At 43.0% G+C, this 25,409-nt stretch overlaps 1 protein-coding gene across 1 annotated transcript; it reads right to left on the bottom strand.

The window, feature by feature from the left end:
- Window positions 1-1,890: 1,890 nt before the first annotated feature.
- Window positions 1,891-25,204, bottom strand: RGMB (repulsive guidance molecule BMP co-receptor b). The gene is made up of 4 exons (XM_081233745.1): window positions 25,142-25,204; window positions 21,667-21,929; window positions 16,043-16,551; window positions 1,891-2,853 (listed from the first exon to the last, which is right to left on the bottom strand). The coding sequence occupies exons 1-4, from the start codon at window positions 25,144-25,146 to the stop codon at window positions 2,185-2,187; spliced, it is 1,446 nt and encodes a 481-aa protein (XP_081089871.1). The 5' UTR covers window positions 25,147-25,204; the 3' UTR covers window positions 1,891-2,184.
- Between the last annotated feature and the right edge of the window lie 205 nt (window positions 25,205-25,409).

Below are 25,409 nucleotides of genomic sequence, written 5' to 3'. Positions count from 1 at the left end.
TTCTTTTCCCAACTATTAGCAGAGGTGGTTGATTTGCTTTCCCTGAAAAGGACGAAGGTATGTTAATCATATACACTCTAAACCCAGATACTGTAGAAAACTTCTACTGTTTTTACTTCACTTTTAAGACTATTTGCACAAAAATAGTGGTTAGAAGTACCCTAAATATTTTTCCTTCATTCTACTCAATTACGTAACAAAATTACTAGCTAACTATAGCTTCTAACCTAGCACACAATTCTGTAAGTGAACAAAAGAAGTCACGGTTCAGAGCTAATGGTAGGTAGGCCTCCGGTCCAGCTCTTATACAAGGATAACAGGTTTGGGTTTCAACTCTCTGTAAGCAGGATGCCTTCATGATTTTCCCAGACTGGCCAAGATTATTCTCTCATGTACCAGAAGATGGTCGAGAGGAGGTTTGCCACCTCTGGATGAATCCACATCTCCATCCTGTGACTGATAGATCAGTTCACGAAGAAATAGAAGTGCACAGAGTGACATCCTCTTTCCTGCCAGTCTGGGCCTCTGGCAGTGCCACTCATCAACAGGACATCGCAAAAGAAATTACCTGGCCAACTAAAACTAAGCAGAATCTTGACCCAAATTGCTGTGAAATTTAAAGTTCACTAACTTTTGTTTGCATTTATGTAAACGATTAGGGTAAAGTATAAATATTACCACTAATTCTTGGAACCATACGTTTACATTTTAGATGTAACAACATAAACCTACCTATCCTGGAGTTCATGTTCTCAGTTACTGTCCTTGCCTTTTGTTGGTGGTGTTTTCCTTTTGCAAGAGGTGCCAATAATGGAATTGAAGAGGCAAGGAGTTTCTCATGTAGCTTGGTGAAATTACTATAAAGTAAAATGATTAAATAATAGTCACCTACAGATGTTAAGAGGGAGAGTGTCTGATTAAATCGAGAGGCCACCTGGGGTGCAATATTGCCCAGTGGGAATATCTGGACTAACCAGCACCCAGAGTTAGCTACATACAGAGTCAGGCCAAGGAAGGACTTCTGTCATGAGCGCCCCAGTCCACTCCATTATGCACACAGATATGTCAAAGGCTGTGAGGAAGGCCTCAGTGTGGAGGGCAAGGAAGAGGAAAACTTTGTGATGGGATCTGGGCCTTGATGTTAAAGAAAGAATCTAACAAACCCCAGTCCCTGGGGTCCTGAAGTGAGACTGAGGAGGGCTCACTGGGTGTGAACACAGGCAGCAGTGTGTTTCTGAGCCCAAACAGCCAAGGAAGAGAAGGCTAAGAATGTGGGCTTGCAGAAATTAGAGAGATAAGAGCAGGGCATGATCACTCAGTTTATGTTTTTGCGTTTTGTTCGTTCAATGTAGAATAGAGTCAAAAGAGGGAAAAGCTACAGTTTACACAAGGACACGGGATGACAAAAGTCTGAGAGCTGCCGGGTCTAGCAAGATGCCTGGTATTTATCTATGAAATTGTCATCACTAGCCCCTTCTGACCTATAAAAACAGCAGTTTTCATTCAACCTACCATACTATAAGAGCTCAGATATAACAATCCTAGTTAATAAGAACTGTACTAACATTCTCCCCACCCTCTGAAAAAGTGACAGCTGTAAAAGAGGGAGAGGGCCTAGAATCAGTGTTTAACAGCCAAAAGCACCTGGAGGGGGGTTAACTGTCCTTCCACATCGAGAGAGGGCAGAAGAAGAGGGTAAGGTCCTAGTGCAAAGGAACAAGGCAGCTGCACCAGGAGGCGGCAGGTGAAAGCTGCGTGCGTGGGATAAGCAGCAGTGGGAAAGGACAGGAGGGCGCAGCCAGGAAGAGCTACAAACAACATCGCCGGTCATCTTCAAAGGAACGCTGCGTACGATGTCTGTGCACGTGTACTATATACATACTAACCAGGTACACACATAAATATTTAATATATAAAAAATAAAGTGCTTTCTAACAGGTCCCCAGGCAGGGACATTATAAAACATTTCACAAAACTGCAAAACAAAATCGATACAATCAAAGAACACTACATCCAACAGACGTGAAAACAGTCAAACACGATATGTACAATCAGGTGGGTGTCCCAGGACAAACATCCTGTCATATACATGGTATATACATATATACTCTTTTACTCAATATATTATGACAATATATATTTTAAAATTTTGTTATAGACAAAAACAGAAACAAAAGACAACCCCTACAAAAACACGATAAGGATGGAGCACACGAGGCCTAGACTGACAGACAAATGGCTGTCTCCATGGGGAGTTCCGAGGCCACTGCTTGGGAAAATGTGCCAGCGCTCTTTCCTGGGGTGCAGTGACGCCACGTCTTCCAAGGCACTGTGGGCTGCGGCAGTGAAGTTGGCATCCCCTGTGGTGAGCAGGTCAAAGACACAGGACTGGAAATAGATGTCCTTCACCGGCATCTTCTCGTGGCATTGAGCATTAGCAGTCTCCAGTGTGTAGCCAGGCCAGGCCTGGGCCGAGGACGTGTGAGGCAGGCTGTGCCCCAGGATGGCAGACACCTGGCCCTGCCCGTCATCGATGCGCTCGCTCAGGGGGCAGCCGTTCACACACAGCTGCAGGTCCTGACTCTCTTCGTAGGACATGGCCAGGTCTTCAGGCATGCGGACGGCGAGGGTCAGGTAGCGACCCAGCTGCCGCACGAACACCGTGGTCCCTATGTAGCGAGCGTGCATCTCCACGTAGCGGCCGCTCTCCCTCTCCACAATACGCAGGCTCTTGATGTCGCCGTCCCCTCCGCTGGTGCTGCCATCCACAAAGGCAGCTGGCAGGTCATCTGTCACAGCTTGGTATACTTTCTGATCTGTACACTCGCGGTGGGCTTTGAAGATGATGGTGATCTGTGGGAAGGAACGCGTACAAAGTTTAACACGGTGGGAGGGATACAGGACGGTGCATCCTTGTGTGGCAGGAGCTGCTCTCCATTCTGGAGTTGAATGGCTAGAGACAGAATCTCCAGACTAGGCCTCTTTGCTTCTGCCTTGCAAATGAATGGTGTCACTGTTAGGGAAACTTTTTAAAGTCCTATGTATTTGGAATGAGAATTTAACACAGATCCAGGGAATGTGCCTCAGGAAAAAATTTTCATTTTCCTAAGACAGAACAATGCTGTTGTTGGGATACAGGCAATTTTTATTGGTAATTTATATCTTGTCTCCTTCCAAAAACAGGTGAGCTGTGGTAGAGCTCTGAGAAAAAAAGATTCCGTTCTCAGTTATGCAGAAGCTCTAAGTGGCTTAATTAACAATAAACCTACCAGAACTTTGATTTCTAAAAAGTTTCTCCCTTGGACGCTAAAACCATATCCCATGACTCATCACTACAAACTTACTTATAAACACTGAGGGAGGAAATGGAAAACTGAGGAGGGGGCCATCCCAGCAACAGCTACCAATCATGTGCCTCAGGAAAGATTTCTCTTAAGTCCCTTAATCAAATGTTTCACATGACTGACTAATCGCTGTGACAGCAAACTCACTTAGCAAATGCAGCTCCCAAGCACTGGCAGAGACTAAATACCCTAAACCTAGTTACAGCAAATGTTTTCCCCAAACAGCACGATGGCCCTTCGACTTCTCAGAAATCTGTTCCCCAGTCACTCTCAACCCTCCAAGTTAAGCAGACAATCATGGAGAAAAAACTACTGATAATACAAAAGCTTCCCTTTAGTGAACCGATTTTATTTCCTTAATTAGAACAATTATTTTAAAAAATGAACCTTGAACACCTTTGTCTCCAACATCCTCAACATCTCTGCCGCAGGGGATGGAAGGAAGATGACGAGGAAGAGACAGGGCCTTCTGGGTCACACAGGTGGGAAAACGGTCCCCAAGGGGAAAAAAGACTATGCTTTGAGATCTGAGTTATTGTCAATAACTGAGGTAGCAGCTTATTTTTTTTCAGATAACGATTTTATTTTAAATTAATTTTTACTGGAGTATAGTTACTTTACAATGCTGTGTTAGCTTCTACTGTACAGCAAAACGAGTATAGTTACTTTACAATGTTGTGTTAGCTTCTACTGCACAGCAAAACGAATCAGCCATACATACACACCTATCCCTCTCCTTTTGGACTTCCCTCCCATTTAGGTCACCACAGTGCATTAAATAGAGTTCCCTGTGCTGTACAGTATGTTCCCATCAGTTTTCTATTTTATACATAGCATCAATAGTGTATATGTGTCAATCCCAATTATTCTTTCTTCTTGAAGAAAAAAAAAAGTATCAGGTGACTTCAGTCAAGGAGGGAGGTAGACAAGCCAAACACTCTACAGATTACTCTGGATGGGGGGAACCTTCCACCTCCTGCAAGGGGGCTAATCAAAACAATAGACCCTAGTTAAAAAGGCCATGCCAGGCCCTCCCCACCCGGCTCTCTACAAGTCCTCACCACCACCCTCAAGTTTATGTCCGAAGGGCTTTTTCCCCAGCTCGGCCAGCATTTGCTCACACTATTTAATTCCACATGTTACCGCCAGTGTTACCTGACTGGAATTTTCCAGCCATTTCATTTCATTTCAGCCAGTTATAAAGCCAGATCTGAACCAGCTGCACTGTAGCAACTGGTTAAATTCATATCCGTTGTTTGCAGCTGCAACTAAAAGCCAGACAATGCCCTATGAAAATGCTTGGTTTTCTCCCTTCCTAATTACCCTGAGCCTCAATTTAATTTAATGACCAGTCTTCTCACATTTCAACACCTTCCTAACAACCTGAAGGAGGTGTACCAGAGATGATTCAGGAAATTTGTTGTGCATCCAACCATATGACCTTCCAGAGCGAGTGGGATTTTGAGCTAGATATCTAATGGGACTATAAAATAGATTTATTTGGTGGCTCTAAAGCCAGTTTGACAAGTGCTTTTTTAAGGCAAGCTGGGATCCCTTGGAGGTGAAAAAGATTTATTCAAGTAAATTCTGCACCTGAAGAGTTGCAAGTTAATACAGACGGCTACAATAAGAGTAATAGACTTTTCATACAGCCACTCTCCTCATTTTCAACTAGAACATCCACACTCAAAGAGTAAATGAACTCTTCTACAACAGCTAGGCCATTTGTCCTTCCAGTCTAACAAACCTCAAATTTAAACCAACTTGGCATTATCTGCAAGAATTAAGTACTTTTTAGTTCACCTTAGGAAAAACAGACGAATTAGTTTTGTTGGGACAACACACCAGAGAGATCCAATTCCAAACAAGTTTCTAAAAAGGCAAGCAAGGGTCAATATTAAGACGAGTGGAATAGTTCCAGCTCTCACCAAGTCCACCAATTCCAACTCAGGAGTCATTTCAAACACTCTCACGTTATTGTCCTCTGCTATGCCTGTGACACTGACAGTAACTCCCATTACTTCTAGAAGATCAAGTAAAACTTAAAGCTTGACTGCTGCATACTTTCTACACTTACAAAATATTCCAGTTTGCCTAATGGATTTTTGTCTGTCCAATTTCCTAGGAGTGATTTTCTCTATGAAACAACAAAGCTGGTATTTCTCTTGTTGTTCCTCCTTTAGGTAAAGTAATTCGCACGGAGCATATGTATAGAATTAGCCCTTGAATCAAGATGCTGAGGGTAATGAAGCAACCTCAAAGCATGAGAGAGGTTTCCTGAGTGGTCCTCTGTAGTTTAAGTAGGTACTGAAGAGATACCTAGAGATATAATCAATGTAGTAGAAAACACTAGGTAACAGTTTCACATGACTTAAGTTTTGTAATGTAATTTCATTCCTCATACAATTAATTACAACTCGAGGTCTTAAAAAGCAGGCACTCAGCCGTGAAGGGCCAGAAATTCATTTTCAGATTCTGTCCCCCTCTTCAGAAAAAAAAACACAAAATTTATTCACTCTCAATAATTCTTACTTTAAAAACACTCAAAATTTAATTGGAATGTTTGGTAATTCCACACATTTTATATTTCCAACTAGCAGCTGTCAGAGGGTAAAAACAGGACATTCAAAATTGTATTCTAAAGCTCTCAAACAGATAATTTAAAAACACCAGCTATGCTGCTTACCTTCCCCCCTCTATGAACTGATCCATATGCTGTAATAACTCAATTTGGCACATCTGTTCTATGCCACACCATGTATTATTGATGGATGGCATTTCTGTGCATTTAAAACACCAGTGCCTTTTGTTAAACCTCCCCCGCCCAGCCCCTCCCAACCCTCACCTCAGACAAACTACTCCAGTCCCCTCATTCATTTTTAATGTTTCATTCCCTGAGATCTTTACCACCCAACGGGTCTCTTAGGAAGAGCAAGATAGCAGCTACAAATCAACCTTTCCACACGAGTAAGGCAATAAGGATTTAAGGTTTGCTGTGAAATACCAATATTTAGAGGCAGCTGCCTCTCCTTTCCACCAGGAAAGTAAAAACAAATTAAATGAAAACGACGCAGCCCAGAGAACCAGGCATTGCCTTGGCAATGCACAGACAGAGCTTCCCCAGGCTCAACAGCCTTGCAAAGTGCTGCACAGAAGTTTTCAAACAGTAGGATTCCCCACAGGCTGTGCACTTAACTATTTGTGCTCATTGTATTTTGGAAGAAACATTTATTGGTGTTTAATCAGGCCATCTGGCACTGCAAGTGCAGGACCTTACTAGATTTCTCTAATACCAGAACTGGACTTTAAGATCAAGGGACTCCATCTCTTGGATTAAGATGGGCCCGCAAACCAAACTGAAAGTCACAGAAATCAGCCTGGAACATAGAGAAACAATTTTGATCTGTACCTAATTAAGATTCTGCTTGTGTTAAGGAAGCTAAAATTAATTTTATTTCATATAATTAGCTGATATGTCTACTTCCTCAGATCCTCTGGGTGCAATTATAGGTTGAAAAAACAGGCGACTGTGGGAGAATAAGAGAACGCTGTGCCCATGGCCCCTTTGCTCTTACCAGATCAGTGGAGTACAGCCTCTACACTCAGTCCTCAAGGCTGAGCAAAATAAGAAACCATTCCAACAAGAGCACATGCTTCAAAGAAATAAATACACGTGTTCTATCTCCAGCTCTAAAACACATAATCTTAACTTCAGAGGGTCAGTTTTTCTAAATGTTGAGGAGTCTGAGCCTAGGAAGCTCTGAAGCACCATAAGGAAGTATCTCGGCTGTACTGGGGAGAACTCTGGATCTCTCTCCCTTTTGTGGAGCAGGAAACAAAAGCGTATTCATCTAGAATTACTTTCTGTTTGAACAGTTTCATACAAAATCTAGGAGAGTATATGTACCATACTTAAGGAAAAAATGTTGCACTGGTTAATAACTGATGTCATTGATAATTTTTCTGAAAAACTAAGAAAAAAATCCGTCAAAATCGATGAACCGAATGTAATTTTACCATTGCGACTCAGCCTACATATCAGCTATCTACCTATAGGAAATCTGAACTTAAGATCTACAAGAGTATAGTTTCTTAAGTAATTTCATTGGACTAGGACAAGATACTAACAGGAAGACAGTAGTACATGTGTTTAAGAGGAGGGTGGCAGGTTAAAAATCTTACTCTAGACTTCTTTTAAGTCCTGAATGAGACAATAAAAATCTCCTACCTTCTAAGGATATCAAAATAGGTTTCTCTATGCTCATGAGTCTCTTTCCACAGAGTTCTGTTCTAGGAACATTTACAGGATTCCAGAGAAATGGAATGGATCAGACTTATTTATTCTTCAGCGTTGCCCTAGGTAATACATGCAGGAACAAGGGCTGCCTTGGCTGCTGGAGGGGTTCTTGGCAGCAGATGGAGAAAGAAGAAACCAAACCAGAGGGAAAGGACACCCACAGTTGAGGCTGTTAGGGTGGTCCAGGGGAGAAGCACTGAGCTCAGTGGCTGGAAAAAGCATGTGAGAGAGAAAGGGAAGCAGGCCCAGAGATGACACATAAAAGGGATAGGCAAAAAAAATGTCGACTTCCAAAGAGCAATTTCTGTACACTTAAAACAAGGAAGGCTGGAAGTAGAAATAGGCTCAGAGACAAGGAAATTGGCCAGCTTCCTTGTACAGACCAGAGCTGAGTTTGGGGAGGAAAGGCCTCTGGTCCTCACAGTCTTGGCACTCAGAGAACTCCAAAGGGAACTTCTTGTTTGTTGTGTTCGGACTTTGCATTGAGGAGGCCAGCAAATGTAGGAACTCACTACACTCCCAGATGCGAAGTTAGATATGTGTGGACAGTATTACAGGCCGAGGCTGCCACTGTGCTTTAGACCAGAGGCTAAAAATACTCTGAAAGGTGACAGCCAGGGCCAGAGGCAGTAACTCTAGGGGAAGGAATCTGCCCTAGCAAGTCTTGCTTTCAGGGATCTCCCTCCTAATTGGGGGGAGGGGGGGATGGGCACAGGGCCACAGATCCCCAGGCTCTAGCAGGACCTCGGGCAAATGCTCTGGGCTTAGGTTCAGCACAGCTGTTTCCCAAACCAATGGGGATTAGGAAATCACAGTCTCATCGATCATTTTTCAGTTTGGGTGATTTAAAAGCAAAAGGGCTTGAAGGTCTCCACATACACTCACACTCTGTCACTTGTAGGTTCAATTTCAGGTTCCCAGGGCTATTAAAAAAAAAAAGCAAAGCCCAGGAACAAGGTGGTTAAGAGGCAGTGACCATATATTCCAAGAAGCCAGTTAACTGGAAAGTTACACAACAATATCCTTCTGTCTTCATTTTCCTGAGGCAAGGAGCGGGGAGAGCATGGACACCACATAAATGCACATGTGTGCTTATGTGTGTACCCACACACACCTTTAGATGGAAAGATTAAACCCTGACCCCCTTTTCAGGAGCACGTGCAGAGCAGATGGGAAGTTAGTATTTAAGTGCTGTGACACCAATTCTATCCACAGTGTGCATACTAAGTTCCAACACTGAAAGAACCCCACCAGCAGCAGCAAAGGTACTTTGGGCTCCAACTCTGCAAATAACCAGCTAACTGGGACATACAGAGCCCCTCTCTCCACAGACCCGACTTCACCTGAAGTTCTTTCTAGACCCAACAGCATCATGTTTTCACTACAAGGCTCTCCAGCTAAATTCTGCATCTTAGATGGGTGCTGCTATTCTTGTTAGTTATTACTTACTGACAAGCTGAGCAGTTTAAGAAGTCCTGAAGTTACCCCACCCATGAGAACACAAAATTCAAAACAGTGGAAGAGCAAGTTCTACTACAGTCAAAACAAATAAAGACAAAATGGGTAAGGTAGCATTTTTCATTGTTCAACACTGTAGGTAACTATCCCACATTCCGCACAGGCAGAAACTGTTTGGTTAGCATTAATTGAAGCCAACAAAAAAAGTACCAACCATCCAATGTTTCCTTCTTGCCCCTTCCTCTCAAAATGTTAACTCAAAGAAAATTTAACAGGGCAGAGAGAAACATTTGGAAATGTGACAGAAAAACAAGTTCTAACTCTCAGCTGTGCATCAGACTTGGCCTCCTGCCTCTGGTTTAAACTATGAAGGAGTGTGCATTTGTTTTAAAGGAGTAGAGGCCCACAGCGCTCGCATGGAATCCTGGCTGGCTCAGGCAGGCGCTGGGTTGATTTCACTTATAAATGGGGAATTACGAAGGTCCTTTTTGTCCTTCCAAACCACATCTGGGACAGAGGGAGCGGCACAGAGAGATTCAAAATATAAAACTGACAAGATACACAGACACAAATTTTATACATTTTTAGACCGTTTCCACCAACATCTTCCGTGTTTCTTCATTCTATTCCAGAGAACAGAAAGATGATAAAAGACTCATTACCCAGATTACATGAATCTGTATGAACAATATAAAGGTGTATCTTGTTTGGAAAGTACAGCATAAAGAATAACCAAGGCAGGCCCATTTTCACCTTACAAAATGATCTTTCACACTTACAGATACATCATGGAGCTAAAAATTTCTCCTTCTTGTCCTGCTTCCTTTGCCCACATATACTTTTACCTCCAGGTAATATGTTGAAGTTTCATATAGTTCTATGAAGCAAAGCTGAATAGTTTCTGGGCCTGAGACCTTACAATCCAGTACAAACGAGAGCTATGCAGGAAACAGAAAAGGACAAATAGGAATACTACCACCTGGAATTATAGCTGATTTCTGCTTTTCTGAAAACTATTCTTTAATGTTTCAATATTATCTCTACAATAAATAAATTCAGGGAGGATAAGGTTATCTAAGACATGCTTTCATGTGTCTTAAAGATGAGATGGAACCCTGAAAAAATGATTTTAACTAAGAACTGGTGACACTGATGGTCAAATTCCCTAGAAAGCTTTCTGGTATTAAACCAAAGATCAACAACCTTTCAACAGTGGCAGCCAGGGTTCTAGACCCTGCTAGGGTAATACAGGAGTGAGGAGACCTGGGTGCAGGTGAGGGGCCACCTGAACAGTGGGAGGTGAAAAGGGAGACTGTGACAAATCCTAGGAGTAAGAACACTGACCTGTGATGGTGACCAGCGGGGACAGTCAGGCCCTGGGTACAGCAGCCCATCTCTCTGGCCCAACCTCCTGGTCCTTCCTGACACCCGAGACAACTCGCAGCACTTGGAACCAGCTTATAATGTGGGCCACCAATGTTCTAAAAAGAAACCCTGCAAATGGCTTTCCCCCCCCACACACACAAACCCCACAATTCTCCACTGACTGTTGCAAGGTTTAGTTACGTGCTTAGACTGAGGCAGAGACAACATTCACCTCTGCATCTCCCATGCACAAGAGGCCCTTTAATGCTGGGTGTTTCAAATGCAGCACCACATTACACATTTTATCAGAGAAATGATTATAGTATACGAGCTGGGAGCTACAACTGCAAACTTCTTTCCCATCTGTTCTGCAATATGCCTCAACTGGTGTTACAACTTTTTTTTTTTTTTTTTTTTTTAGCGTTTCTGCAAAACAAGGAGGACCATGACAAGATGCAAATCTTAAAAAGATGGCAAGAATTAGCTGCATAACAGATAATCATAACAAAACAAAGAGCAATCTCAGATTTTAAGGATTAGTTACAATGTATCTGCAAGACAGCTTGTGCTCTCTGAAAGGAAAGGGCTCTATATTCTCAAAGAAACTGCCACGTGTCCCTTCTGTAACAATGTTGCATGTAAGCACAGTGTCCATGTATTCAAAACACAATCCAGCAGAGGGAAGGATGAGGCATCTTCCTTAGTCCACAAAAATAAGAATGATCACCACTGTGTAGCTCACATTATCTCCATGAAGATACTAAAAACATAATTGGTTACAAAAACTTGGCTACAAAAAAATGCACTAGGCCTAGGGTCAAGAGAGGACAGATTTCCAAACCTTGATCCAAAGATATGCCTAAAAAAGACAGTGGAAGGGCTTTGCAATGCAGGCGCGTCTGGCTCTGATTTTGTAACCAACAGAGAACGACCCAGAACATTGGTTTACATGCCCACATTTGGTTGTCGAACAACAGTTCATGCTAAGGGGCATCAGAAAGGAGCACAGGATCCAATCATGCTCTAGGACCCTACAAGTGAAGAGTATTTTATCATCAGGGAACACCTTGGGTTATACAGTTTGATGAAGATAGTAAGCAAGAATGGGTCAAAGGGACTAAGTCTTCCTGTATCTCTAGCATCATCAACCAGTGGAAGTTTTCAGGAAATTTCCCAGAAAGTGGCCAGAGTTTGAGACTTAGGGATAATTACGGACTTTCAAAGAGAGGGTCTCTTACCATGCTTTGGATAGGTACTGAAAGCTACTGCCCATGGGGTCACTGGGAGCTGGTGGCCCATGGCAGCAGCAAGAATTTACAAGGCACCTCAGAGTACCTGTTCAACAGCCACCTGGCTTGGTCAAGCACAAAGAACACACCTCTTCCCCAAAGTCAAACTGCCTGAAGGTAAACCACTTTCTCTCACTAAAGGATGAAGTACAGAAAAATCTGAAGATCTATAAAAGGACCTGCTGTCATCTCAGTCACCCCTCCTACTTGCAGTTTTCTTTCACTGAGTTTGGAGAACAGCATACAAAAGCTAGAGTGATGAGAAAGGACAGGATTACGTTAAAACAAAAGGAAAAACAAAGCAAAGGTATACCGATTATTTGTACAGAATAATTTTTAAAAATATTGCCATTGTTTAGGTGTGTAATAAATTCATCCTTGAAATTTTTTCGTTAAAGGAATCATTTTAAATGCACCCGAGAGATTGGTGCTTTTAATACATGTTACTAGGAATACATTTGTAAAGTGCAGAATCCTTTCATAAAATAATTTATACCAAAATCACCTTCTGTAATCATGGCATATACAATTCCCTATTAAATCCACATAAACAGGGATACATAGATACACAGAATGAAGTAAAAAGGATTCGAGACTGAGAGGCTGGCAAAGAGAATGTGGAAGAGAAGGTACAGAAGCCCAGCATCCCCACAGATGACCTGGTTATTTACCTGTGTGAGGCCCAGGAGAGATACTGGCATTGTGTCCCCTCCCCCACCCCCAGCCCCAAACAGAAACTGCTTTTCTTCCCACATAGCCAGCACTGCCAGTTCTAAGCCTGCCCCCTCTCTCATCTCTCTCCCGCAGAGTGCCTGCAGGCCAGAAGCTGCCCCTTACAGCCAAAGGTGTAGAATGTGGCCCAGAGCTGACATGGATCTCAGCAGAGGTGAGCAGGTGTGCCAGGAACCCCGGCAGCCCCAGGGCGGGGAGAGATGAAAAAATAGCCCTGGTGTCCCCTTTAGGAACACATCTAGCTGGCTAGGTGGCCAACCATACAGACTCCTGGGAAGGGATCCCCAACAGGCTGGTGGAGGGCACGACATAAACCCAGCGGTCCTGAGAAGGCATACCTGCACGCAGCATGACCGATGTTTCCCAGGGAAGGGGGAGAGAAAGGAGACAAGGGAAGATGAGGCCAAACTGTCAAGCACTGCAGGTCTTGCTGCCCTACACTCACTGCTTGCCAAGTGGATAAGGAAAAGTCTTAGCTAATAAATGACCCCCTTGAGTATACAGGTGACTCTGTAGTTCAGGTTTTTTCCCCCCAAGCTTTATCTTTTCGTAATGAGGTTTGAAACGTGGGTGTTTAGGGGCAGGTAGAGCTCACAAAGACAGCCTTGAAGATGACTTGCTTAAGAAGCCAGGTTACCAGGACTGAGTTGCCTTAGGGACTTCCCTGAGCAAAACACCTGAGTCTAGTGCTTCAGTTTAGTGCCGAAGGTGGTGAAATGAATGTTTGCTTAAATACTATAATTTCGGCATCACAACCAGCCAGCCTCTATGATATGACATCATTGGTCAGTCTTTAAATCTAGTGACACTGAGCACACAGGTCATTAAAAATGCTTGACCACAGGATGACACAGTATCTGCAATGTGCAGTGCTGTGTTATCCAATAGCTGGTCTATGTATGTGTTTAATGTCTCAGTAAAGCTGGGACTCATATAAAAAATTCTTCTTAAAGGTTTCTTGAAAACAGTATTACAGTAGACATCAAGGGAAAAAAATTAGATCTTTTTGGGAACTTATTTCTTATGTACTTTTTTGTCTCATTGTTTTTTTTTTATTGCCATCATTTTTTCATTGCTTAGAACTTTTAAAAGGTTTTATTTTGGCCCTGGGTTGGTAAAAGGAAATTGCAGTGCAAAATTTTAGGCCTTTGTTTGGTTTCACCAGCAGAAGCCATACCAACATGGAGACAGGCCCTCAACAGTAACCTTCCAGATGCTTTTGGGGGCTTTGGAGAGAGTTACAAAAAGAAGAAGGAAAAAAAACAACTACTAGAGGTCACAGAGTAATTTGTTGCTGAACAGCATGGTCACCAGATGTGGGGAAATACTTTCCAATAGTGCAATTAAAGACCAAATATTCTCACTGTCTGATTGAATTTATGTTAGAGGATACTTTTTCCCCTCTCCTTTCTGAAATGGGTAAAATCTTTGATCCTTACCAAAGTGAGGGAGAAAACAAATTGTATTTTATTTGCTAAAAACTATGAGAGATTCAACCACAACTGAAATAGAATGATCTAAAGTCCTTCAGTGTCAACTGTTCCATTTATATAATGTTAATACGCATAAGGTAACCAGTTGTCCCCAAATATTTTCAACATGATCAGTAAAAAGTATAAAATTTTGAAAGGTTGAACACCAAACAGAAGTGACATGTGACTGGATGGAAGGCTTGGAAAACAAAACTTTGGGCTTGTGAAAAGAAACAATATAGTTGACCCCTGAACAACAGGAGGATTAGGGGCAAAGACCCCTGTGCAGTTGAAAATTCACATATAACTTTATAGCTGGCCCTCCATATCGAGAGTTCTGCACCCAAGGATTCAACCAACTGTGGATCGTGTAGTACTGTAGTATTTACTACTGGATAAAAATCCACGTAAGTGGACTGGTGCAGTTCAAACCCATGTTGTTCAAGGGTCAACTGTATTTTCCCACGCACACAGCACTTATTAATCTCAAAAGTATCGTTTGAAGGATACCACTCCAAGCCCTCAATTATTTACACAATGATTTTGATGATTTTCTACATTCCTAATGGAACTGTCTTCTTGAATTTTCAGTGTTATGTCTTTCCAAAGACTATTCCCAGGTTTTACATCCTATGACTGCAATAATGATGGATTTTTTGCCCATGGCTTGTCTTATGACTTCATAATTATATTAACTTCATATCATAACATACAGCAAATACATATTTTAATATACAGATAGGAAAAGTTATTTGCATACTTGTAAAACAGAGGAAGAAAAGTTTGAGATATAAGATTTGGAAAGGTAAGCTTGGGCTTTATTGGGAGTTGAAGTGTAAATAGTTTTAAGTTCCCCTAAGATGTCTAGACCGATGTAATAGTCTTTGTTCAGAGCAATGACTTCTAATCTTAGATTTGTGACAACCCTGGGGTGTCTCCATACATCCCTGGAGGTGCTGTAAAATTCCCTCCACAAAATGTCAAGTAAAATAATTTAAATTCACTTAATAACTATGCCGCATATGTGTGGAGGCAAGGGAGGTGTCCTGGAATCAAAAGAACTGTCGTAAGTATTATAAAAGCTTGTTCCCTGTCAATTATATTTTAGTCTAAACCAACTGATGAAAAGATAAACAAAGGAAATCAAGCAAGATGAGAAAACCTGTATGTGTGATTTTGTGGTTGGAGGAGACAGTGAAGGAGCTGCTGCTTACTTGGGACACTATTTTCATGGACAACCCTTTTTGACTGCTTTATTTATTAACACCTGAATCAGCTCGGACTGGCAACTGGAAAGCCAGTCATAGCTCCTCTCCACCTACTTGCACTAAGACACTGGTGCCTTAAAATTGACTTAGAGGATCTCTATTCAGTATTAGTTTCTTTAAAACAAACAAACAAACAATAACCACAGACACTGGCAGCTAGACAGGGTAAGCTTAACTTAACTATGTCAGTTTTCCCCTCAGGCTGACTTACATTTTTATCCTGAGATTACATGGGGTTATAAATCACTGCTCTGCAATATCCAATTCTTAACTTCCTTGGTCACCACTAGGTTAGGAACTAAAACACCACTGTGGGCTTGCCACTGAGAAGCTGGCTTATAGACATTACATTTTACTATAGCTTCCAAGTTCCCAATAAAATTTCCTGATGGGTTACTGCTTCTGGCTTCACAGCGTTCTTTATTCAGAACACCCATTTCAGTCATCTGATAAATCTGAACATGGATTTCTTCAAGAGCCACACACATCTGCACTTAAAAATGACACCACCGAAAAAAAAAAGAACTTTTTTTTTCATTAAACAGGCCTGCCTTTTCTCTAGAGAACCCAACTTCAATGTTTACTTTTTATTTTTCATATCACTGCCTATTTAAATTTAGACCCACATTTTACATAAGCCCTAGAATTCCACTGAGAAATTTTTTTACCAAGTAATTTTCATTTAATTCTTCATCCACCCTGCATGCCAAGATGACCAAAAGAAGCTTTTAAACTAGGTCTTTTGTATCACACTTCAAAAGTTGTCTGAAGAATCAAACTCTGAAAGTTATAGGAAAGAAGAAAAGAGTACACTTGCCTTATCTGTAGCAGTAGCACTGGATCCAGGGACCACAGGCACATTCGTCACTTGAACTGAAAGATAATTATTATCTATGAGTGGCCAGGCCCCTTCCACTTTGCACGTCTGGAAGTGATCCTTGAAAGTTCTAAGGTGAGGATCTCCGAACAAGCCACAAAAAAGGTAATTGGGAGGGTTCTGGTCCCCTCCCCTGTGTTCTCTGGCTCCCGCATGGCTATGATAGTTACAAGGGTCATGGGTCACTTCAGGGTTTGTGGAGGATGTGGGTCCGTCCTTAGAACAGTTCCTCTGGCTCATGAGGTCACTGATACCCAACACAGCAGAATGGTATACTAGGTTACCACGGCAGGCTTTTGAAGTTCGCTGGGTGCAGCCGGCATAGGCACGCAGAGCCTTGCAAAACTCAGAATCAAAGCCATCAATGGCAGAGTTCAGGTGTGAAGTCAGGGACACAAAGTCCGTGGTACATTTCTGGATTCGACATTGGGCTGGCTGTTGGCAGTCACCTATGAGAAAGAAGATAAGAACAAACATTTTTTAAATGCTTCACAACTTCCTGAGCTACATGAGAAAATGACATTCTCCTCTGGGAACTGTTTGTTCTATTTCATATACTCCTATTTTAAGAAGGCCTTCAGAAATAGGGTTGTATTGTGCTTCTTGGCCTCTCACAAAGTAAGCCACTGGGAGAAACACTGCATGCAGCTAGTTAACTTGAAACTAAAGCATGGGCCATTGTGAGTAAACAGGAGTCTAGCCCAGTGTTCTTAGGGTAAAATTACAAGGGAATGATAAATGAAATATTTTATCAACTTTGCTATTGTTTATAGATTTTGAGAAAGATGTCTTTGCTTTAAGACCAAGTCAAAGATATGAACTTTGTTTTAATTTTGAAAACTGCATAAGTAATTTGCTTTGGAAATCACTGTCTATGCACAAAAACACGAGTAAAGCCTGCACACCTCAGGGAGGGGAAACTCCTAAATGACAGGATGATTAGTTAAAACACCTTTACCCGATTCTACTATGGCTATAGGCAAAGAATATCAGGAAAAAATCCAGGTACTAAGTTATTCTGCATTTCTTGAGGAATGTTTATCAACAAATTGCATATAAATTAACACTTAATATCCTGTTTTCTATCAATACAAAGTGTAAATGTTCCCTTAAAAAAATGAAGTGATTGATTTGACCAAGCTAGGTATTCACTTATCCCATAACATCAATCACACTAGGATTCCAGCTCCTAAACAGTTCACCAGTAAAAGTACACTAAATCAAAAAGTACATAACACTGACAGGTGATCCCACCAACTATGTTTTTTTCCAGAAGCAGAACCAGAGACAGAATTATTAGAGTATATATAAACTACTTTTTCCCTAAATCAACAATTCACATAAACTTAATGATTTATTCACATTAACTTAATGATTTAAGTCAAGCTAAAATGAAGTAATGAAAAATCATGTAATTACTGCCCTACTATTTAAAAAGTCAGTTTTCAAATTATGGTATGCCCCTAGCTTCTCATATAAAAATTTGTAAAATCTCTCAAAGCACAAAAAACACAATGAACTGCCAATACTAGTCAGTGGTGTGCACCAATCAGTTTAACACTATATTCCTTAAAATGGGGACACGAGAACTACTGAAAAGAAAAACAAGTTTTATCATCCACCTCAAATTTTATACAAATGAACTGTAACATGTATTTGTATTACTTGCACATTCTTTATAGGTCTCTCAACCATGGAGGAGCCTCAATGTCAAGTCTTAGGTTCCTCATATGAGAAATGAGTAGGTTGTTCTACAGTAAACTCTGTGATCTTTTCTAGGCATAAAATATCTATTGTGGGGGGGGGAATCAGTCAGTAGAGTATTATTAAATGTATAATTATTCAAGATTTAGGCATAACAAAACTTCAGGATAATATCAAGATTTAGTACTTTATCTGATAAAGACTTAAAACTAACCCTAATAATCATCTTAGAAAGATATTTTAATCTTTTCAGTAGTAAACTGCTTTTAAATCTGAATAAAATAGCCTGTAATCTCTGCTCATGGCATCAGCTGGGGAAACAAAGGGTAGGAAATGACAACCTCTTAAGGCACTTCCCCAACCATTCTTAAATTTCAAAAACCAAAAAGGGAAAAATATAGTCAAGACTGGATATTTGATTTAACACGAGTAAAAGAGAAGATGAAAATATTTTAATATTTTGGAGCTATGAATTTACAGCTATCACTAAATCACACTTAAAAAAATCAAATACATCTTTATGTGTTTGGTCCCTTTTATGTTGCTCATTCCAAAGTTGATATTTATAGAATTCCTCTCTATAAAGTAGATCAAATCATTTTTCAACTATTTTTACTCAAAAAAGTAAAAATGCGAACAAAAAATACAACCAACCAACAACCCCCAAAATGGTATTAAACCCATTTTACAGATGGGAAAATCAAGACAAAGCGACACTAAGGGCCTTGTCCTGGCTGGATTGTAAACAGCTAGTATGAAGCCCAGAGCATGGTGCTTTTCCTCAAATCCTGTTTTCATTCCTCCACATGTCACATCTCTACTAAATGCGATTCTCAAGACAGTACTTGATAGCTTAAAAAAAGACGTAACTACAGTATTTCTTTTAAAATCAGTTTCACAGTAAGCAGTAAGCAAGAAAATAAAATATGGGCCAAGATCAATCAGTAATGAACAGTTCTTGGACAGCATATAAATGACAGCACAAGAACTTTCTGCTAAACTTGCAGTGCCTATTCTTTTTTATGGCCTATAAAATCTAGCCAAGCATACACTTACTAATAATTATTTCAAATAGTCATAAAATATCAGAAGTAAGACCAGCATGGAAATGCAGATGCAACTGTTCAGGAAGAAAGAGAAAAGCAGAATTTAGATTCCCAGCTCCTTTTTTGTTCCTTTCCTTCCTCCCCCCTCCCTTTTTCATAGCAGGTGGGTGCCGATTCCTTTGAGAAATCTCACATAAACCAGAACTCCTTGGGTTCCTTTGTTTTGGATGAGGTTTCTAACAGGCTTTTTGAATAGAGGTGATGGGAGGGAGGAGGGCTAAATAGAGAGAAAGTGCATTGGGGTCAGCAGTTTCAGCCCCATCACAGGCTCCTGTATAATGACTAACTTGCAGCATACACCCAGAAACATCCAGCCTTCATGAATTTATAATGACAATGCGCACTTCGCCTGTCATAGGCGGTAAAGTAAGCCTCCTGTCAAAATACCAAGACAATGCAGAGCAGAAACAATTTCAAGGATGCAGCCAAGAAGGCCATGAAGTGTATGAGTAAGCAAGGAACTCCCATATTGGATCTCCATTCAGGAAGTGCAGAGATTTGCTTAAGGAAAAAAAAAAAAAAAAAAGTGAATAAAAGCATTCTTTTCATTTCCCAAGGGCAGAATTCAAAATCTGCAGCTACAGATCTATTTTTCAAATCAGATCATCTATGATGTGACAGTATTTTCATTCCGGTAAATGAAACTTACTAAGGGATTTGTGGGTCTATAGCTTTCATTAATGATCCAGACAAAAAGACCTCACCATTCAAGACAGTTTCCTCAATGTCCGGACTGCACGTGTGAATCTGCAGCCCAATCACCAGTTTATAATAAAAGAAATCAGATATGCTGAAGTGAATTAAGTGAAATGCAGAGCCATATGGGGTACAGAGGCAAATTATATGGATCCAGGCATCAAACATATGGTAGCCCATCTGTAAAGAGCACTCGGCTAGGCTCCCTGCTCTGAGGAGAAACAACCCCTGCATTTCAATAGCACTGCTCTTCAAAGAAATCTCTCAAAAAGGAGCCCTCTTTTCTATAACCAGATTAACTGCTCCATTCCAACAAACTGTCCACAGATATCACTCACCACAGCAACTCTGGGTAGAATCTAATGGTGACTTCAGCGTGAGTACGTTAGGATACTGACAGGAGTTTCACATTCCAAGTTCTTGACCTAAGGCACCTTAATTTTCTAAACTTTTAAACCAACTTCTTAGGCCTTTCATGGGCCAGCGAAGAAATCTTCAAGGACCACATTCCAATCCTGTTATAGGACCCAATGGCAACTAAAGGAAACGATATCCAAGTAGTCAAGAGGGACACAGTCCTGCCTACCACTTCAATTTCCATTTCAAGAAACCTACACTTTGACATTATGGACACATTTTTTTCACACAAAACCCTCCTGAGTAGATTTTTTTGACACGTCATAAAAAATTTTCCATGTAACCATAAGCAAACTGACTTTATTTTCTAAGGTTCTAAAGTCACTAATTTAAAACCTTAATCATTGTAAAACTTGCTATTTACACTCTCTATTAAGACCTCGGTCTGTTTCCACAAGTGACAGTGTTAAAATGCAGCTGTTACATCACAATGCAAAGTTATGCAAAGTAAATTAAGTCGCCTCCTCAAATGCCACCTTTCCCCCCCCCATTACTTAAAAGACCTCCTGGATTTTTAACACTGCTGCTATGACTTAATAAATAAATAAGAATTACTCCGCACAGTTGGGTGGCATTAAAGTTCAGTATTCTCCAGATCAGAGCGTTGTGACTGCTGTCCTACAAATACAGGACAAAAAGATCTCGAAGGAAAACTTACCTAATGCTCTAGGTGTTCTCAAACTAAAAGATAAATTATCTTTCAATTTGGTATTAAAAAAATTCTTTGTCTAGACCTGCTCCTAGAAGTGGTATTTATTAGTAAAGAGGGTCCTAGATTTTCCCCCCAGCTTTATTGAAATGTAACTCACATATAACATCGTGTTAATGAAACGATTTTAAAAAGAAAAGTAGGTTAAAACATGCTAAAAGGCTCATCTTCGCTAAGAAGAACGAAGAAGGCTTACTTCGTTAAGAACAGATTCTTCACCGCTGCTTCCATAGGGGAAGCGCCAAACCTCCAAAAGGCAAGACATCTGTCAACCTCTCCTGGAACCCGAAAACACGCGGCTAGCCACAAAGCACGAGTTTTTCCAAAGAGGCTGAAAGCTGAATTAAAAGCAGCTTTCGCAAATATGAAAGAAATCCCAGTTTAAAAAAGTTTAAGTTACTTCGAGTTTAACCCCCAGGTTTTCCAGCTCTGGTGAAAATCTTTCCATCTGGTGCGATTTCTTCGCCTCGTCGCCACCCCCAACTCCAGAGAAGCAGCACAAGGCTCCTAGTCACCCCACCGAGGAGGCGGCGGCTGCGGAAACCTGATCCCAGCCTGACTTTCAGTAAACACCAATGCAGAGAGCAATAAAGCATCCGGAACATTTGTCTCGGGTGCGCAGCCCCCGCCCGCTACATGTTTGATAAGTGGCTGTTGGAGGGGAGATTTATCAACGGTCCGAGCAGAAGGCGGGGAAGGCGGGAGGGAGGGGAAGAGGCCTCTCCTCTGCGCCCCGGGCGCTCCGTTCGGTCAGCGGGTGTGTTCCTGCCGCCGCCCCGCGAGCCCAGCCAAGGTGCACAGCAGGGGCTAGTGAGGCCTTTCCCGTCGCGCCACGCCGCCTTCCGCCCCGGCAAGCGCCTACGGGACCGGGGGTGTCGGGAAACAAAGCACTCGGCCCTAGAGCTGGCTCCCCTCGCGCGCGCGCCTCATACCTGCGTGAAGAAGCCCGAGGCTGAGCAGCAACAGAAGCAGCAGCGCCAGGGGCGGCGGGCAGAGCCGGGGGCGGGGGCGCTGCTCAGCCCCGGCGGCAGCGGCGAGGGCGGCGGCGGCGGCGCAGGAAGATGCTGCTCTCAAGCCCATGCCCGTCCATGCAGGTCTCGTGGGCTCCGGTGAGGGCGGCGGCGCGGGCGCCGTGGCGGGTCCCGGGCCGTGGCTGCGGCATGGGCCGGAGGACGCGCCTCGCTTCCTCTTCTTCCTCCTTCAGGCCCGCGTCGGACACGGGCCGCCGCCGCCGCCGCAGCGAGCAGTGCGCCGCGGGCGGAGCGAGTTGGCGGCGGCGGCAACAGGGCGCAGCGGCATCGTGGCGGCCGGAGACGGCGGCGGGCGGAGGGAGAAGGGGCGGGAGAGAAGACACAAAGACCGTGAGCGAGTGCGGGGCCCGGCCTGCAGCGCGCGGGCGCCCTGGCCGCGGCCAGCGTGGGCTCACCGGGCGTGGAGCTCGGGTGTGGACGAAAAAGAGGAGCACCCAGCCCCAACCAGCGGCCGCCGCCGGCCAGGATATCTTTGCGCGTCAGCCCAGCGCTCAATCAATCTCAGCCCCTCACTGCCGCCCCGCCCGCCCTAAACCCGCCAATCCGAGTCGTCCCCACCCCAGCCTCGCCCCTCCCTCTAGCTCCATTGGCTGAGAGGCGGGCGCTCTGGGCCCAGCCCGCCACTCGTAGGGCCCAAAGCGCCCGCCCCCCCGTGCCTCCTCCTTCTTTCTGCCTGCCCAGTGTAGTTCGAGTTCCGCGTCCGCCCGCTGCGAATCCTGTCCTTCGCGCCCGGGCCCAGCCTCCCTCCGGCTCCCTCCTCTGCTCTTCCCTCCACCCTCTTCTGCGATTTACAGTTTCCTCGCGCCCAATTGAAACAGGCGATAGCAACTTTGTCCTGGCGTCGTTACAAAGGCACCGGCCTTTGACCTCTCCTTGAATTAATGTGATCAGGTTCAACCTCCCTCCATGACTTTTATTAAAACATTTTTTTCATCACCCCCACTCAGTCCCTCCAGCTCTAGCTACGGCTCCGGCTCCTTGGAGGAAGCGGACGCTTTTACCCTGAGCCTTGCGGCAGGTCCCTTCGCAGCCAATCACATCTACGGAACCGCGTTCCTAGCCTGTTGCGGACTTTTGGTAAAGCTAGCACCCAGTCGCGTTGGAAATCCGAATGTGACCCACGGTCCGGAACAAATCGGATGGGCTGGGAAGGTACCCGCCACCTCCCGGCGTAGTTCGCTGGCAGCTGTGCGAGGCTCCGGTGTTCTTGTTCCTTTGACATTTCCCTTCCTGAAAGCTGCGGGGAGGGGTCTGAGAGAGGGCGAACTTCAACGTGTTCGGCTACAGTGTAATTAGATTAATGAGGATAGTGAGTTTTTAATGCAGTGTAGAATAATTATGCCATGATTTCTTGTTGCTCAGTGGCTTTTCCACAAATTTTCATCGTCTATTAGCAAATTAACTCAATGGCAGGTCGGTTTCTACTTTTGCGATTGAATGGATCCAAAAATGAGGGAAAACCAATTGTCTGCCAGAAAAGAGGTTGCCAGTGGAGATACAGGAAAGCATGTTGTGAGGTTGCTGATAGGTTCTAATTTGTTATGAGTAGGTGTGAAGTGGTATCTAATCTCAAGAATGGCCTCAAAGGCCGGGAGCCACTTCGTACTGCTCTTGTCTTTGCCCTTCTCCAAACGGCAAAGGGCTGCCATTTTAAATTCACTGATATCCAAGTCACAGTCTGCAACCCTACCTGCTACATTACTTAGAATCTCTAATTAGGAATTTCGTATCAACCACGGACACGTTAATATTCCACATGTTAAAAAGTGCTAATCAATGGACCAGGATAATTGAGGGCAAACCTTCCAACGCTCCAGCTTACTCATTAGACGCATTCTGAATTATGCAAACCACTAGGTCCCTAATGAAGGATGCCTATCTATTTTTACTGCAACTTTTCATTACTTACTTGTTACGTACTATGATGACTTAAGTGGTAAACACACCTTTCACTGCCCAAGATATAATCCAAACCTTGTGTGTATCTATAATATGCTTAATAGTAACTTCAGAGTTGCCTGGAGAAATGACTTTTGGGGGGGAGTTATCTGATATGATTTTTAGATGATACTGTGTTGTAAATACTGTTAAATCAAAAATTTACTCTCTTACAATTACTACATATTACAAATGAAATCAAGTTAGTGAAATACTGGTAAGTATCTTTTAAATAGTAATCAAATGTGAACACTATCTTTCAAAGTATTTTGCTAGCAAAGACTAACAGTAAGATGTTTCTTCTTCCTTAACCCAAGATTTAATTCGACCCCTATGAAAGAAGCATCCTACTTTATTGACCATACTTTAAAACATATAACCAAGAGTTAAGGATCAAATTCAGTTTAGTTTGAGTCTTTTCACTCCTGGTTTTCTACGATTTCCCCCCCTTTCCTCTTCTCCCTCCTACATCCTGCTCCTTAAGTACACGGATGCTCTAGATTTTATCAACAGAGGGCACCCTCGAGTCACTGCAAATCCTGGTGTCCTGAAATGGAGCTGTTGTTCTTTAGAGGAAAAACTTCATTTTTTCTAAGGCACTTTACTGCTCCTCTGTTGTAAAATTTGACAAGCTTAATATTTATACGCCTAACAATTCACTTTTTATTGCTGCATAAGTGTTCAGCCTGCTAGAGGAAAATGTTAATTTTCACAATTAAACTGCAAGGTGGTTCCTATTAGTCTAGTTGACACATTGGCGGGGTAAATTCGGACTGTTAGCAAGATTCCGAATCAGCTTGGGAAGCAAGAGCGTAGTGAATGGTCACTTACAGCGCATCCACTCCCGCAGCTAGTATGCTGCAAGTTAAGGAGGATTTTAAGACTCTACAAAGAAAAATCTGAGGAGGGAGCTAGAACACAAACATAAAATCGATGACTTATAAAAGTTTTTATATTTTACTCAGAAAAAAAATCGTGAAGTGACAGCTTGCACAACTCACAAATCCACCCTGTTTCTTGCCACTTGTACTCTTTCCTCCTGCGTCTTTGTTTTCAGGAAAAAAAAAAGATGAGACTGGAACAGTATAATTAGGGGACACAGCAAAGCATCCGTGCAAAATGGGTAGAATTAAAACACATGCCAGCAACATTAATGGATTCTAAACAAGATGTGGTTTCTTATCCTGAACCTTTACATGATGTCTTAACTGTTCCCCTATTAATATACAGAATCTCCATTTCCAGAAATCTAACACGAGGTCTCTAACAGATCACCGGGGTCAGAGGAGCCAGGAATCAGACCCGAGGTTGCGATTTGTGCAACCCATTTTAGAGTAAAGGCTCCCCTGCTGCTCCCCAGTCCACCCTACGCAAGGCAGGGGTGAAGGAGCCCGGAGTCCTACAGCCCAGCGGCAAGCAGCTTGTGTATTGTACTTACATCATTCTTAACCCTTCCGTTCCTGGAGGGGGCTTGGCGGGATCAGGGGATCCCTGAGCTCCGGAACACGCAGGACCTGGGTGTGAGAGAAGAGTGCCAGAGCCAGGGGTAAGCGCTGCGCCCCCGTAAGGAGAGGGTCCGGGGCGTGCGTGGGGCTCATCACACGAGCGTACACAACCGGCCCCCGCGATCCCTTCGGGCTCAGCCGCGGCTCGCACCGCTCAAAGCGGCAGGTGCAAAAAGCATTTGGGAGTCGCTTGCCAGCGCG

This window comes from Mesoplodon bidens (assembly GCF_964165515.1).
Source record: "Mesoplodon bidens genome assembly, chromosome: 4".
Taxonomy (NCBI): Eukaryota; Metazoa; Chordata; class Mammalia; order Artiodactyla; family Ziphiidae; genus Mesoplodon; species Mesoplodon bidens.
The sequence above is the reverse complement of the archived record's forward strand: the minus strand, read 5'-3'. Positions and strand labels throughout refer to the sequence as shown.

Excerpts from the sequence above, each read along its gene's own strand:
- RGMB (XM_081233745.1), bottom strand. Across the intron at positions 16,552-21,666 it reads CCTCGGGCTTCTTCACGCAG|GTGACTGCCAACAGCCAGCC; the intron begins GTATGAGGCGCG and ends TCTTTCTCATAG. Across the intron at positions 2,854-16,042 it reads GTGCTACTGCTACAGATAAG|ATCACCATCATCTTCAAAGC; the intron begins GCAAGTGTACTC and ends TCCTTCCCACAG.